The 16,653-nt window shown below is 43.8% G+C and overlaps 1 protein-coding gene across 7 annotated transcripts in view; it reads left to right on the forward strand.

Annotated features, from left to right (window-relative positions):
• Positions 1 to 12,697, forward strand: part of SLC8A1 (solute carrier family 8 member A1) — a 290,864-nt gene extending 278,167 nt beyond the window's left edge. For all 7 annotated transcript variants that reach the window (XM_088667389.1, XM_088667387.1, XM_088667386.1 and 4 more), the window contains one exon: positions 8,052 to 12,697. In XM_088667389.1, coding sequence (XP_088523515.1) covers positions 8,052 to 8,428 — 377 coding nt within the window. In that variant the 3' untranslated portion in view covers positions 8,429 to 12,697. The remainder of the gene's footprint in view (positions 1 to 8,051) is intronic.
• Positions 12,698 to 16,653: the final 3,956 nt, after the last annotated feature.

Genomic DNA, 16,653 nt, shown 5'->3' on the forward strand with positions numbered 1-16,653 from the left:
GGTTGTTTTCAGGAACAGTTCTTCCAAAAATATCTCATGCCATCTATCATGCATCTCTCATATGCTGGAAGCAAGATTTTGGTGTGTGTGTGTGTGTGTATTCCCCTAGCATCCCCAAACATGCAAAGCTTTTTTTTTCCCCAACTTCAAAGCAGCTTCAGCCAACCTTTCATTTCTGAATATAACAGCTACTTTCTAGCATGTTCATACACAGTTCCTGAAAACAGAGTGGCATTTAGCATCGGGGGCTGTCTTTTGCTGCAGGAACAGCTAATGAAACTCTGTTTTAATGACTATCGAAATAGAAAGCTCCCTTTTCTGTTGGTGCAACGTCGGTTCACGTTACTTTGAAAGAGCAAACTCGTTATGAAACTTGTCACAGTCTCTAAAAGTTACTTACACTTCTGTAAGCCTGTTAAGGGCTGAGGCGCTTACAGAAGGGAAGAGGGCCACTCTGCAGCGCAATGGTGACATTTAACTGCATTGCAAATGCGCAGCGCAGCATCAAAATCAAGTAACTTGCAATAAAAAGCTAAACCAAGGGGATTTCCAGCCGCCGCCACCCCCCGCCGCCAAGCAGTCATCACTTATCCTGAGAAAATATGCAGATTATAAATGATCAGCCTGACAATAATCTTTTCTACAATGAAAATGACAGCTTAATTCTTGAACAGGCATCTATAACCATCCCCATTCTCTGTGAAAGCATACCATTAATAAATGACACTTTACAGTACGTTTCCGAGCACAATTCAAAGTGTTGGTGCTGACCTTTAAAGCCCTAAACGGCCTCGGTCCGGTATACCTGAAGGAGCGTCTCCACCCCCATCGTTCTGCCCGGACACTGAGGTCCAGCTCCGAGGGCCTTCTGGCGGTTCCCTCACTACGAGAAGCTAAGTTACAGGGAACCAGGCAGAGGGCCTTCTTGGTAGTGGCACCCACCCTGTGGAATGCCCTCCCACTAGAGGTCAAAGAGAACAACAACTACCAGACCTTTAGAAGGCATCTCAAGGCAGCCCTGTTTAGGGAAGCTTTTAATGTTTGATGGATTTCTGTATTTTAATGTTTGATGGATTTCTGTATTTTAGAATTTCTGTTTTGTTGGAAGCCGCCCAGAGTGGCTGGGGGAACCCGGCCAGATGGGCGGGGTATAAATAATAAATTATTATTATTATTATTATTATTATTATTATTATTATTATATTATTATTATACCAAATTTGCAACGTAGCCTCATTTATTAATTGCTGCTTATTTCTGTAGCGTAAATCCGCACTGTAATAATGCCTGCATATGATATAGCAATTTGAAATGTTCCAAGTGGTTCAGTAAATATTAGCTCTTTAATCCTTACAACAACGACCTTAGGTAACCTCATTGGGATAGGGAACCTGTGGCCCTCAAGATATTGTTGGCTACAGTTCACATCCTATTTGGCCCCAGCCAATGCTGGTTGGGGCTGATGGGAGATGGAGTCCAGCAGCTTTTGCGACATCACAGGTTCCCCATCCCTGATACGCCACCATAGCAAGATTCCATCTGCCTGCCTAATTCTAACGGACTGGGCTTTGAGCAGAGAAGTGCCATATCAGCATCATGGCGCTTAGCAAATTAATCAGTTTAACAAGGGACAAACACTTTAACCATTCTTTTTCTTTGTTGAATATTTATTCATTCATTTCACTTATTATCGCCCTTCATCTAAGGATCACAGGGTGTAAATCACACTGTTTCAAGTTGAAGTTAACTCTTCATTAGCAAAAGCAGAATTGGCACAGGAGTGTCAGGCCTAATGAGCACAGCAACTCATCTCCAGTAGGCCTTGCCCCCATGAAGCAGTTGCTCAGATTGAAGGTTCCCCACCTCCCCCACAGCTGCCTAAGTCCCCAAGCAACCGGAGGCTGTGCCTGTGTATCACCAATCTCTCCTCCACCATCTTCATACCTCTTCTGGTTCCGGGAAACAAGAGGGTAGGAGAACTTGTTGCAGCAGGAGGGGGAGACACCTGTGGCTCTTCACCAGCCCGACTCATGTCTCTGCCTCTTGGCCTCCGTCTTCTCCCTCACCTGATCCAGCTTCTGCACCTGATTCTGGATGTCTTTCTACCACAGACTTTCTCTGCTCCCTAAGTCCCATTACCTCCTCAGCTTCTGGCACCTCCTTTCCCCAGTCTTCTCCCTCTTCATTGTGCCACCAGGCTGGTAGTTTTCTTCCCCTAGGGGTTCCTCAGCTGGTTTCTCCTCCCATTCCTCTGCATCCAACTAGTCCATGACCCAAGGCGGTTTACAATATAAATATCCACTCCTCCTTCCTCTGTCTGCACCGGTTTGTAATTATACCTTTACTTTTGTTTTACTGCCAGTAGAAAGGGACATTTAAAATCAACCAGAAACCTTAAATGTTGCCATGTATAATCACCCCATAGCAAGAGAGCACCTGTTCAGGGTTCTAGCTAGGCAACCAGTCATCTGCTCCTCCAGGGCACTCTAGAAGGAGTGGGGTTCTGAGCTACCATGCACAGGACTGTGCTGTAAGTTGCAAGCCCAGCCCCAGTTGCATTGATGGCACCTAGTTTTTGGCAAACGAACTTATAGGCATCTCATTACGTTGAAACAGCCATGCTGATCTTGGAGTGGAACACATTAATAAGCCAAGTAATTGAACTATCCCTATGAGTCATTCAAGTGCAACAGCAAAGTGAATATAATATATTATCAAGTTCCCGTTTCAGAGACTGGATTCCTTGGCAGATTGCAATAACATTTTATGACATAATTTAATTCCACTGACCTCAATGAATAATGAGGTGGTGCTTAAATCATGTGTAAATAATGTTCATTACCATTTTTTATAACAAAAAAACCCATGACTTTTAAAATATATTGAATATCCCATTAAATGATATAAAGAAGAGTGCAACTGACTACATAAAGTACATTATCCCATACTTGGGGCTGGAGCGGTGAGAGAATAAGGCCAGGATTTGGGGATATATGCTTCAACGTATCTCCTTACTCACTGGGGTAAGGTGCCAACAGAGTGGCTAAATTATACAGCAGATTTCTCTGGCAGATGTTTTGTCCTTTGAATTTTAAATGAATTTTCTTTTTCATAAGTTCTGGTTACAGGTAGGTAGCCGTGTTGGTCTGGATCGAAGTAAAATAAAAAAAATTCCTTCAGTAGCACCTTAAAGACCAACTAAGTTTTTATTTTGGTATGAGCTTTCGTGTGCATGCACACTTCTTCGTGTGCATGCACTTTCGTGTGCATGCACACTTTTTCATAAGCTTTGCAACTCTACAATTTTACAGAAATGTTTATTACAGTTGGATCCATCCATAAAACACAACTCCATTCCCCCATCCCATCAATTTTGTTAAACACTTGTCCCGTTCCGTCACTCTGAATGTGCAGAGATCTTTTTGTACCTGTGCGCATGCAGCTTAAAAATAATAATCACAAGAAATAGGCAAAAGAGCCATTTACTGGGCTCTACCCAGCATGCTTCAGCAAAATAGTGGTTTGTGCTTACAACATCCATATCCATTTTGATTTGGGTTTGTTTTTGTTTTTTAAAAGTTAATACAGAAGTCCTGCACAAGACTTGATATGTAGCTATACTGACATTCTCTGCTTATGTACTCCAGTGCAATCTCCAGGGCATAGCTGCCAAGTTTTCCCTTTTCTCGCGAGGAAGCCTATTCAGCATAAGGGAAAATCCCTTTAAAAAAGGGATAACTTGGCAGCTATGCTCCAGGGTAATCCCCGACACATGTTGAAATCCTGAAAGAACTTGGTTGTTGACATTCCAACAGCATGCAGCAATTGGTGTACAATAGGTGTACAACATTTGGGTTGCCAGAAACAAAGGGTAGCCCTAGCTAATGTTAGACCTACTCAAGAGTTGACCCACTGAAATTGATGGTCATGGCTAACATAGGTGCATTAATTTCAAGGGGTCTGCTTTGAGTTGAAACTAAGATACAACCCAAAATGGCTAGGTTGCACTCAGGCGAGGAGCAAATAAAAGTCGGAATGTGGTGATGGAGACCCAAATATCACCACGCACATAACAACCCGCTCACCACAAAAAAAGTGTTAATGAACCTTCACACTAGTTCTGCTTATATATGAGGGCTTCCAAATCTGCCCTTTACTGCGTAATCACCTTATTCTTTTCAATTTTTTTAAGGCCTCAGTTGGTTAGAGTGTGGCGCTTATAACTCCAAGATTGCAGGTTAGATCCCTGTATGGGACAGCTGCATATGGGTTGGACTAGATGACCCTCAGGGTCCCTTCCAAATCCACAATTCTATGATTCTAAATCTATGGTGCCATTCAGCATTTGCTGGTATCTCATAATTCTCCCCCCCCCACACACACACACACACACATTTTGTGGTAGAGAGTAAAACTTTATGATACCCTACCACCAAAAAATAAAAAATAACAACTTGTGAGGGAGAGGCTAGAAAAAGACTGAAAAAGACCTTCAGTTGTCTGGAGAATAAGACCAACGGCTACTACTACAATAATGATTTATTACTTATACCCCGCCCATCTGATTGACAAACCACAGCCACTCTGAGCGGCTTCCAACATAATATAAAAACACATGGAGACATCAAACATTTAAAAAATTCTGCTATCCCAATTTCATGGCAATCTGCCAGCATCTGCCAGCATCTGCTTTGAGGCTCCCGTAGAAGTACACTAACTGATTTTCCATGTTAAAAGGAAATCTGGATTAAATATTTTTTAAAAAGGTACAGGGTGGCATTTTGGTGACATCATATGGATTTTGATGACATCATATGGCATTTTGATGGCATCATCTGGACAGTGCAAGGGGGAAGGTATGTGTATAGAAGCACCCTAAGTGAGCCACGGCTGCACAACATTAGTTTTCAATGACTATCAGAGAGCAACTCTTTTATAGCATTTTTCAAGTTGAAATGGCAAGGGCTGTTCTTGCCACCTACACCCCTTTTTTTTACTAGAGGTCAAACGAAGCCCAACGGTGGGTGTCTTTCGTGAGCATTGCAAGAGGCGAGCTTACAGTGCCATCCTATACAGGTCTATTGCTCAGTTCAATGCGTCTTAAGTCCCAGGTGTATAGGAATGCAGGTTCAATCTTCTGGTTTTTTCCAGGTGCATAAATGATCCATAAAATCACCCTCTCCTGTGTCTGAAAAATAGCCCATGGGGCAGTGGCCCTGACTCTGCGATGGAGTGTCTGTCAGAAATTCCTGTGGCTGCCACATCAATAGCCACAGAGGAGCCGAGTAATTCTGACATCAATTATGAAGCATAATTATTAAGTTGTTGGGGTGCTGCTGAGACAAAAGTGTGGCGAGATTGCCTTTTTTCTTCTTTCCTACAGCAATTATAGAAATTTCCAGTGTGCTATTTTTATGGGTAAAAGCAGCTTTTGAATTTCACTGTAAATTAACTTTCTTGCTATATTTATTTGGCCTTTTCTTTCCCTGGGAAAGAAGAGCTTAGCTGCCAGCTGGGATTTCATAATTCTGCATTCGAAACTCCATGGGAAGAACATGTTTCTAAAACTTCTTGTGCTGGCGGGGAGCAGTTTGGGGGCGGGGGGGGGGGAGAAGGAAAGAAATTTTAAACAACCACTATTTTTTTCCATGAGCTATTCTTTATCTCCCTTTTACCTAGGTTGACCTGGGAGTGCTTAAGTGCATTAAGTAATCACTTTCTTGAACAGTTTGCTGCATCCTCTTTGATCACCCCCAAACCTTCCTAAAAATATTGACGTATGTTCCTTGGGTGGGTTTTAAATGACACTTTTCCTCCTCTAATGAAATGGATATTTATTTGTTGCTGGAGTACCACAAAGTCAACAGATGGCTCGGAAAGATAAAATAGTGGGATAGGTGGAAAATAACCAACCCTGGTTTAAAGTGCAGAGAAGGAGTCTCAGTGTAGACTTAGTAGTAGTACCGGTAGTAGTAGTAGTAGTAGTAGTAGTAGTAGTAATTAAATGCAACTCAAAGCAATGGAATTCTGTGCCCCTCTAAACTATGGTTTGCAAAGTAGCAACCAGCCTCAGGAAAGAGGCTGCTTCCTTTTGCCCTGCCCTTCTTTCCCCATTTGTAGAGTCAACATCCCTCCTCTCTTCCTTTGCAGGTGTTAAGTATGGCTTCAGGTTACATGTGAGCTGGTGTGATGTAGTGTCTAAGGACAGAGCTATGAATAAGAAAGTACCTGGTTGGTTTAAATCCTCTTCTCTGCCATGAGAGCTCAGGCTTTCTCTCAGGGTCAACCTATTCATCTGCAATAGAGAGGATAATGAGACTGACTTACAAGGCTGTTGGTAAAGACTGCAACCCAATAATGAATGTAAAATGCTATACAGGCAACACCCCACTTATGCAGGGGGTTATATCCTGGAGCCCCACATGCATAAGTAAAATCACGTAAAGTGGGGAGCACTCTTTAAGCACCTCTTTTCACCTGCTCTCCATGCTCTTTTTCTTTTATACAATACATTTGCTTCCAGATTTCCAGAAAGGGCAGGGAACGGTGCGGCCAAACCCTCTGCAATACAGCTTCCTCCTCCTGCCCAACAGCTATTGAGCAGGATAGCGCAGTAGTAGTGAGAGCTCCCACCTGCCATTTTGGAACCCATAAGGGGTTTTTTTTAGGGGGGGGAAGCTTTTTAAACCTTTATTTGTGGACTCACTAACAGCCCCTTCCGGCTCTGGGGTTTGAATTGAATTATTTATTTTTTATATGGCGCCATGTGCATGAGTCGATCATAGGCAAGTGTGAGTTGCTTCTACACATGTTAATGGTTATTATTACTGACAAAACCCACGTTAACCATGGGTCACTTGTGCTAGAAACCATGGCTTGGAATTGATTTTGGAATCACGGCCACGTGGGAATTTCGTTGTGTTAACCATGGTTATCAGTATGTCCCCCAAGGCTAGCAACTGGTTTGTAAAGCATCCTTTGCAGGGTACTACCCTTACCAGGCGCAGAGTAGAAAGTCGGTTTTTTAGAAAAAGTGGGTGCCTGCACCATGGGTCACCCCTCGTAACCTTGGAAGGGGAAACTTGCGTGGAATAAATCTGTAAACTGAAGGTGCCGTTTATCTTTTTCATCTGCTCTCCATCGCCTTTCCTCTGGTTATTATAAGAGAAGAGAGAAGCAAGAGTGCAGGTCACTTAAATATCTGTATTTAAAATTGCTTAAAACCAAACTCTCTCATAGACTCCTGTGGCTTTTGAAAGGCAAATCATCTTTGGATGGGATCTAGAAGGTGAGAGAGAACATGCAAATAAGAATGTATTCAAACTTTCCAGCAGCTTTCGGTGACCTATTCTTATACCACAGAATAGGGCTGCGCATATTCCATTTTTAGATAATACCCCCTTATGCCTGAACCTGGCTACTTTAGGCTTGCAGTCTGAGGTTCTTACTCTGAGAGGATCTCTGTTTTTCACCTAAGACTGGGTGCTTAGCAACTAAGCTTTCCTGCAGGTTAACTTTGGTTTCATGTTTAAATTGATCGCTGAGTTAAGCTGGTATGTGAATTAACCATGGGCATGCTGGAGGGCACTGGAGATACGCATGCAATAAGACTGCTAGCGCATTTGCAAAGCTAAGCAGAGTACAGATGGTTTCAAATTAGATGGGGGATGGCGTGTTGAGATTCCTGCTTTGCAGCGTGTTGGACTAGAGGGCTCCAACTCGACAGTTCTATCATTCTATCTCTATATATATGTTGTTAGTGAATTAACCCTGTACTTGCTATGAAGGTGGTTGGGAAATTAAAGAGCAAAGTAGAGGAGGCTGTATTCTGTGAAAATGAGGAGGAACAAAGCTGAGAGTGTATCCCAGAAGCCTATCGGCGTATATTATGTGACAAGGCAAGTTGCAAAGACTGGTTCACCCCGCAAATGGCATAGCCAATGCCTTGCTAAGCAAGTTGCCTCCCACTTTGCCCCAAGATGCCGCCACCAAGCCCCTTGGAGTGGCAAACAGGTGCAAGATTAACAACGGTGTTTCTCTTCACTCCGCAGATACGTTTGCCAGCAAGGTGGCAGCCACGCAGGATCAATACGCAGACGCTTCCATAGGCAACGTCACCGGGAGCAACGCAGTGAATGTTTTCCTGGGGATTGGTGTCGCCTGGTCCATCGCTGCCATCTATCATGCAGCCAACGGCAGGCCATTTGAAGTTCAACCAGGCACCCTGGCGTTCTCCGTCACCCTCTTCACTATATTTGCTTTTATCAGTGTTGGTGTGCTCCTCTACCGGCGGAGACCGGAGATTGGAGGTGAGCTGGGCGGGCCACGGACTGCCAAGATTCTGACCTCAAGCCTCTTTGTGCTCCTCTGGCTCTTGTACATATTATTCTCATCTCTGGAAGCCTACTGCCACATACAGGGCTTCTAAAAGAACTATTGGAGAGAGCATCTATAATGTATCTATATATACAGAGAGAGAGAAAGAAAGAGATAGGTATATAGATATAGATCTAATATTATTGAACTGAGGAAGAAAAGACATTTTGCCATGTTCACTTATCTACTGATGGAATGTAGCTTTGCGGTAGGAGTTTGGAACCTGCAGGACTCTCCACCAGGGGCAGCGTCATAGAAACGGAGGCACAGATGCAGGGTCATCTTTGCAACTCAACCTACGAGATCACGATGGAGTTACTTCCTATTCCCCCCTTCTCCTCCCCTAGATGAGGATTGATCCGATTGCAATGGGGGGGGAGGGCCTTGATTGGAATGGCAGAAGGCCAGGTTCAGCTATATCGTATTGAGTGGATGACTTTCCAAGGGGAGTTCTTGACTTTCTTACCGATATCTTTGTTGCCTTCTTCATAACTCAAGAATGAGCCGAATCATCGCCCTCAAAGAAAACATGTGAGTGTGGAGTGACATACACGGTCCGGGGGCTTTCTAGCCTCCATGCTGTTTTGGGGTGTGGTTGGTTTTTTGGTGGTTTTTTTAAAATTATTCTTCCTCCTTTGCTGCCCAGCTATTAAGAGTACCTTACGTTGAAAACAACCACACAAGTCTCTTTTCCCATTTTTTTTCTTTTCTTTTGGAACTGTATTTATGATTGGTGCATCCAGTCCCCCCTTTAAAAGAAAAACGATCTTCTTAGACAGCCTTTGACCAGCACTCCATTTGCTCCGAAACTGTGGAATTTACAGACACATGCCCAAAGCCCTAATGTCCAACTCCTGCTTCGCTTTTTTTGTTCTCGCTCTGACGTACCTCGTCAGATTTGTTTCACTTACCTCCTGTGCCCTTTCCCACCCTGCTGCCACTCTTTGCTGCTCTGCTCCTTTTCATGCTCCTCTTTGGGAATGCTTTCATGGTACTTGCTGTAACACTTTGCATGAAAGAAGCAAACCATAATCTGTAATATAGCATTGAATAGCGGTGGTAGTCTGCTCAGCGATGCCAATTGAGCACTGAAGATGCAAGTATGTGGTTTTCTCTCTTTCTTTCCACACTTTTCCTTTCATTTTTTAACAAACAGGACGAGAGGAAGGTAAATAGCTGGCAGTCCTTTGCTCTGCATAAGTGTCCTAAGAAGCAATAACCAAGAGATGTGTGGAAATGCGTGTGTTTTAAAAGGGAAAATTTGCGCAGAGTCTTAGGCCATTCTAGAATGGGATCTTACCTGCCAGCCAAGCTTAGGATGAACTTGAACATAGGAACCTGCTTATACTGAGTCAGGCCAATGGCCCATCTAGCACAGTACTGTCTACTCTGACTGGCAGTGACTCCCCAAGGTCTCTGGCAGAGGCCTCTTCCAGCTACCTACCATTTTTAACTCAAGAGTCCATGGATTGAACCTGGGACTTTCGGCATACAAAGCATAGGCTCTACGTCACTGAGTTACAGATGTGTAGAACCTGCTTTGCATCTAGTCTGTATGAACTAAGTGGGTCTTAGCATTGCTCACGCTAAGTATGAGTAGCCATATCGAGCCCTACGTAAGCAGAATATCCTTGAGTTTTTCTTCAAGTGTCAGTTTCCCCTCCCCAATATATTTATGCTGTGTTTGTTTCTGTCTTTAAGTACCTGATGTGCCAACCCTTTGGCACCTTTGGCTTCAGCACTTTGAAAACCTGTCCCCTGGTCCAGTCTTCATGAAGGGGCACCTTGCAGATGCAGTCAAATTTAGTCCCCTCCAATGGATGCTAAACATTCCACTACCCACCGATCTTCATTGTCCTAGCTAGGAAAAGTGGCAAATCTTGCATTGTCCAGCAGTGGATGCATTTTGTCCCTGGGAATTAGAAGTAGGACTCCTGCTATTTATTAGTTGTTCATTGTGAGCTATATACTCAGTCCTTGTACAATTGCACAGAGAGGTACTGAAACAGCTTTTGCTTTGGAAATGCCATCATCCAGCGCTCAGGTACAGCGGGTGCTTGCTTTGTTGCTGGGTTGTTTGTTTTTTCCATCTCTCCCCGTCCACCTTTCTTCACCCCACACCTTTCTCATTTATCAGATCCCCACCCTGTCTCCAAGCTCTGGTGCTCATGGAAGGAACAAGCCATTAGAAAAAGATCAGAACAAGGGAAGTCAGCCAGTCTTAAGATACCACCAGGGTAGCATGGAAGGACCTTCAAGGCATGGCTAGAGGGAACCAAAACCCTGTGATGGTTGTAGGGAAGGATCAGCTCTACACATCAGGAGATCCAAAAATAGAAATGAATGGGGCTGCTCGGCAGTCATGGGCCAATGTTACTTGCTCTGTAAATGGAGAAAATGCAGGAGTGGTGGGGAGAGAGAATTCTGACTGTAGCAGCTTGGAACTACTTGAGTGAAGACGAAAAAGGGTACCCAGGGCTGGGCGAGGGGAGCTGTTCAAGGAAGCAACTGAATTGACACAGCAGAAAAGGGGAGATTAGGGAGACAGACCCTGCTGAAATAAGTCAGCTTTCCCACCCTAACAGAACAAGAAAGTCCACTTGGTGGAGATGTGCTGGATGTCATCACCAATGCTGCCCTCCTCTTAAGCAAAGTCTGTTTACAGGGGAACAGGAAAACGGTCAATCTTTTTGGCAGATAGTGAACACAGTGTGTGTACCTTCCCATGCCACATGAAAGCTAGTGGGTGTGCTCTTGTGGAATTTAATAAAATTAAAAAAGACCCATGCAAACACTTCCTTAAGTGCAGTCGGTGTGCCTTCCGGAGAGAGCTACCGGTAGGAGGATGGTTTTCAGGGTGGCGAGCAGCTGCCAACCGGAGGGAAGGCAAATTCATTCACACTTTTTATCTCCTAAAGCAGTGGTTCATGCTTAGGAGTGAGGTTGTTGGTCCATCAAGCTCAGTTCTGTCTACTGCCAGTGGAAGTGTTTCTATGGGGTCTTGCATCAGACATGCCAGAGGCTGCAACCTTATGTGCAAAGCATAACAGCTGTGGCTCTGGAGTGTGTGCATGGCCTTCTGATTTGAGTGATGTTGCTTGGGGGACAAAAGGAAGGTGGTGGAATTTGCAAGCCATGCCCCCAAACCCAAGCCCTAGTCTTTCTTCCATTCATCTAATGGCAGTATCAGGGAGTGTCCTTAGAGCCACATTATTTCCTCTATAGATTGACCTAAACAACTGCTCTTCTCTCACACTGTGACACATGGAGTGATTCCTCCCCCCCCCAAAAAAAAATAATAATAATCACATGCAGGGAGCGATATGGTTGGGTGTATCCATTCGCAGGAGGGGGCAGATAGCACCTCCATCTTGTAAAGCCACAGGAAACTGTGTCCATGCACCTTAGCTGGACCAGATCATCAACTGCTATAGGATCATTTGTTAAATGTCAGAAGAAAATCTAATTGTATCATTAACCCTGTAATGACTGAATGGAGGATGTTGGAAGGAAAAAGTTGCAGGGGGAAGAGGGTTCTCTCTTTGTATTAGCAGATTTCTTACTAGACTGTAGCCTCCAGATTCATTCAAATCCGTGTTATTTTGCCAGTGTAATGAATGAGAGGTATGGAACGGCCCAGAGCCATGCTCAAGAGTTTCCTGTCCATTTTAGGTGGGGGAGGGGGGAGAGGCAAGCTTTACATGCACATTTTGTTGTCTGTTGAAATGAAGGAGAAGCCCTGTGCACACAAAACACGTCCCTGCGCCTATCCTTCATTATTTGTGATTGCAGAAATAAACCACTGCTGGTCAAATCTTTAGTAGCTTCTTCTGGGCCAGTTGAAGTCTTGTGAATGAACTTTCCATCCGCATCACATGGTAAAAGGGACAGAGGTTAGCCTAGGCTTTTGCCCAGTCTGTGGAATGCTTCAGTTGTCCTGTTGTGAGTTTTTCTTTTTAAAATGGAGTGAATAATATTTCCCTCCCCCAACCCCGTAAAGAAAATTTCTTCACTTTTGAGGATTTCTTTTTCCTGTTTGGTTTCATTTGATTTGTTTGTTGGGGTGGGTGGGTGGGGGAGGGGAGAAAATTAAGCAACGATTGGGGTTGTTCAGGGATTATAATAATAATAATAATAATTAATATTATTATGGCTGTGTTTGTGTAAAATTATTTCATTTCATCTTGTTTGTTTGTTTTCCTTCATTTTTATTTGCGTGTATTGTGCACAGTAACGGAGAGGCAGTGAGTACACTGATTGTGATAAATGGTACACTGAGGCACAGAAAAAAAATAAAATTTATAATTGGTTCTGATTTGAACATTAGTACTGCTGCATTTTCCCTGTGCGTCTCATTTCTTCTTCCATTGACACCTTTCATTCGTGTGTGTTTTATTGTTATTTGATATGTTCCTTCCATGGTCTTAAGTCCTTAGTGGGCTCCCGCAAAGCCTGGGTTTCAGATGCAAGATATCCATTCAGAAAGACAGTATCCATGTTTTTCCTCCCAGACAGGTACAAAACATGATCAGAGAAATAGCCATATTGTTGTCCATTTCCCCACAATTCACACACTCTTGTTCTATTCAGTACCCACTCACACACACACACAAGCCAACAAACACACAAATTACAACTGTTAAGGCCACAAGCAGACAGAGCTGGAGTCAGAAGATACAAGGCAAAACCACGGATGTTTTAGTCGAGATTCCTGCATTGCAAGGGGGCTGGACTAAATGACCCTCGGGGGGTCCCTTCCAACTCTAGGATTCTAGGATTCCTGGTCTGGGAAATGGGGGCCACTGGTGTAGCTACGAGATAGTCAGGTCTGCATTCCTGTGTGCCTCTCCCGTAATATCACATCACCTGCTGCCCGACTGAGAATACAGCGTTGCACCAGCGGAAGTCCACTTGCAGAATTGAATTTCCTCTCCTCCCTCTCGCAGGCACCCCAAAGATCTCCAAAGGTTTCCCCAACCCTCTGGAGCAGATTTTAAAGGTGCCCAAGAGACCATGGAGGAAGGGGAGGAAAGGAAGGTATTCACGTCATCACCGTCTGTTCCACTTGCACACAGACAGCATTGGATACAACTCATAATACTTAATTCAGTCTCGGCAAGAAGAATAGCAATGATTTATCTGTTTATCATTTATGCATCTTTGTTTTAAAACATCAGTGGTGCTTTGCAACCATGTAATGTATCTCATGCTGGGCCAACACACAACATTTGATACCTCAGGAGAGGGAGAGGGAGAGAGTCCACACCCAACAGTAAAAATATAATAATAGTTTGCTGTGCTGTAATGATGATACTCCAAAATCTGCTGCCAAGATCATACCAAATCACCTCGTCTAACAGTACATCTAGCCTTGACTTTGTGGAGACTTTGTGAAGTCACTGGTACTCCCATTTTACAGATGGGAAACTAAGATTGGCAAAGGCCTGGTTGGGCTGTTAGTGTTAGTTATTTCACCCTAGCCAGATCCCACATCTCATCTGCAATATTTGATTTTAAGGATGCAGATGGAGCGTGCAGATTGCGTGGAAAAGTAACCACACCAGTAAACTTTCCCCACACAATTCCATCCATGAAATATCTGCTTCAAAGTGTCTGAATGTGACAACCTTACAAATTAGGCAGTAATCTTTCACACAAACACCTGTTATCCTGCTCCCTCCCCCTCCTGTCAGGATTTAAAATAGATGCAATTTACTTAAAAAATTATCACAAACCCAAGAGGTTCTTTGTTCCATCAGCTAACTGAGCTTAGTGATGCAAAATAACTGCTGCCCACGGCCATCGTCTGAAAGGGCAGGGCATATTAGCAAAGAGGGACTGCTGCTGCTGCTGCTACTGCTTTTATTATCAGGGTTAAAAGACTTTGCAGTTTGATTATGTAATGTGCACGGCAGTCAGCCAAAATGTAATTTTAAAAGGGAATTGGAAATGGACAAAATGAAATATACTGCATGCCAAAACCAGAGAGTTTAGAGGGAAATGCAATTTCCTTGGGATTTTTTTTTAGGGGGGAGGTACCCATGGTCTCTATGCTAGGAGTAGCCAATGTGCTGCCCTCCAGATGTTGCTGGACTCCCAACTCCCATCAGCTGCTGCAACCAGGGACGATGGGAGTTGTAGTCCAACACTATCTAGACTGCACCACATTGACTGTCCCTGCTCTGTAGTTTGCACCTAGTACAAAAGTCCTCCTGTCCACTGAAGGAAGCTTCATTGTGGCTCCTAAGTGAATGAAATGGGCTTATGGTTCCTAAGCACTGTGGCAGCACACAAGATGGCATAAGCATGGAATGTGACCACTAGCTCTAAACCTATGGTGTGGTGTTCAGCAGAAGCAGCCAAGATGAGCTGAAAACGCTAAAAGATTCCCAACCCTGATAAGCATTCCTTCCTACTGATTCATATGAGCCCTGTCAGCTTCTGCAGTGAAAGGTGGGCTTCTCTTCCCTCACAAAAGGGCGTAACACTAAACCATGGTTTCTTGAGGACAGCGGGGTAGATTCCTCTATTGGAGGACTACATGACTAGATGACTCTCTCATCCCTCCCAACTCCATGATTCTATAATTGTTATGAAAAAGAGGTGTCCTGATGAACCTTAGGACTATATAGTATGTACAATGGAAGGAGATCTGAATAAAACCAGAATTTTATTCCTGGTTTAGAAGAAGCTGTGGTTTGTTATTTAGTCCAAACCATGGTTTGCTCAAACCCAAGCCAGAATTTGGTGTAACCTGGTTTGTTAGCAATCCGTGGTTTGAACAAAACCGCCATGTACTGAGTTCTGCTGAAACAACAAACTTTGAGTTCTTCTAAACCAGGAGTGGGTGCTCTGAATCTCCCCCCCCCCCCTTTGCGTAAAAGGGAGGGAACAGCATATAGTTCCAAAGTTCACGGCAGCACATTCTCAAAACCAGAAAACAAAAGCAAGTAGACTGGGGGAAAGAGAAGCAGAGACGCATGGAAGCAGCATGGCGAAGAGGGGGAAAGAAGGAGCTTTCACCAGGTCCAGGAAGTCACTTAAAACTAGCTGCAGGTTCCCCACTATTCAGATAGTAAAAGTCTGTCTGGAAATGTTCCCACATACAGTAATCCCATTGACACACACAAGTCTGTTCATTTCATTGGAGCCTGTGCAGCTCTTCCCAATATCTCACGCCCAAGGCTTTTACAGATGGAATAGAGTTGTAATACTTTAAAGAGAAATCAGTGTTTGTTTGAAACCCAGCTTTGCAGTTCACATGACAGACAGATATACAAGCTGAATGCTGTCTGAGTTGTTGTTTCCTCCACTTTACACTATTGTTTATGTATCACATGTGCATTTCTCCATTTTATATACTGTATTCATCCTTTGCCGTACTTAAGAGAAATGAACTAGTTTTTAAAAGAGGGGCAAAACTACCTTGGAGTTTTGGAGTGTGTCTCAGAAGTCAGCCTTGGGGGCAAAGAGGCAGTGAGCAGCAGAGGGCATTTGCAAACCAAACAAAAGTTATGGCAACCTTCACTGTTGGCCACAATTCCCAAACATTTCCAGGATTCATTTCTTTAGCTTGTTTGAGCTGTCCCGTCCCGTCCCCGCTTTAGTCCAGGAGGCTGTGCAGATTAATTCACACGTATACATTTGAAAAGCAGTATTATTCTCCCTTTTAAAATGAAATGTCCTTTCTCTGAAGCAATTAATAAATCAGCTGGAACCCTGCTACCCTCTCAGCCAAACAAGCTGCAAAAATTTGTTTGCTTTATTTGAAGATCATCCTAGAGAGAATTACCATTTGCAAAGATATTGCAAACCTCTAAAATATGCACCTCTGACGCACAGCAAATAGGATTCTCTTCACTGGGTTTCCCCCTTAACGACCCTTGATTTAGCACTAGCTCTTTGGTGAAATAAACAATGATATTTTTGAGCATGAGGAGAGGCCAAGAGAGTGGGGCTGTTTTCAGTAGTCTCAGCACCTCTGTAGATTTCCCTGTTTTGCCTTGAGTGGATAAAAGCTACCCTTTACCATTTTAACTACATTGAACAAAATGAATGAAGATCAGCCGCACTCTTCATTCCACGCTGCTCCAATAATGCCAAACAGAATATTTACACAGGGCATGAATACATCACAAATTTATACTGGTTTATGGACCAGTCCCTGTAGGGAGGTCTCCCCTTGACCAGCTGCAGAAAATTACACCACCTGTGCAAATGGGGGATGTTCCAGGGGCTGCCTCAGCAGATTTTGCCATACAAAATGTTTCCTAGCAA

This window comes from Zootoca vivipara, chromosome 3, assembly GCF_965207765.1.
Source record: "Zootoca vivipara chromosome 3, rZooViv2.hap1.1, whole genome shotgun sequence".
Lineage (NCBI taxonomy): Eukaryota > Metazoa > Chordata > Lepidosauria > Squamata > Lacertidae > Zootoca > Zootoca vivipara.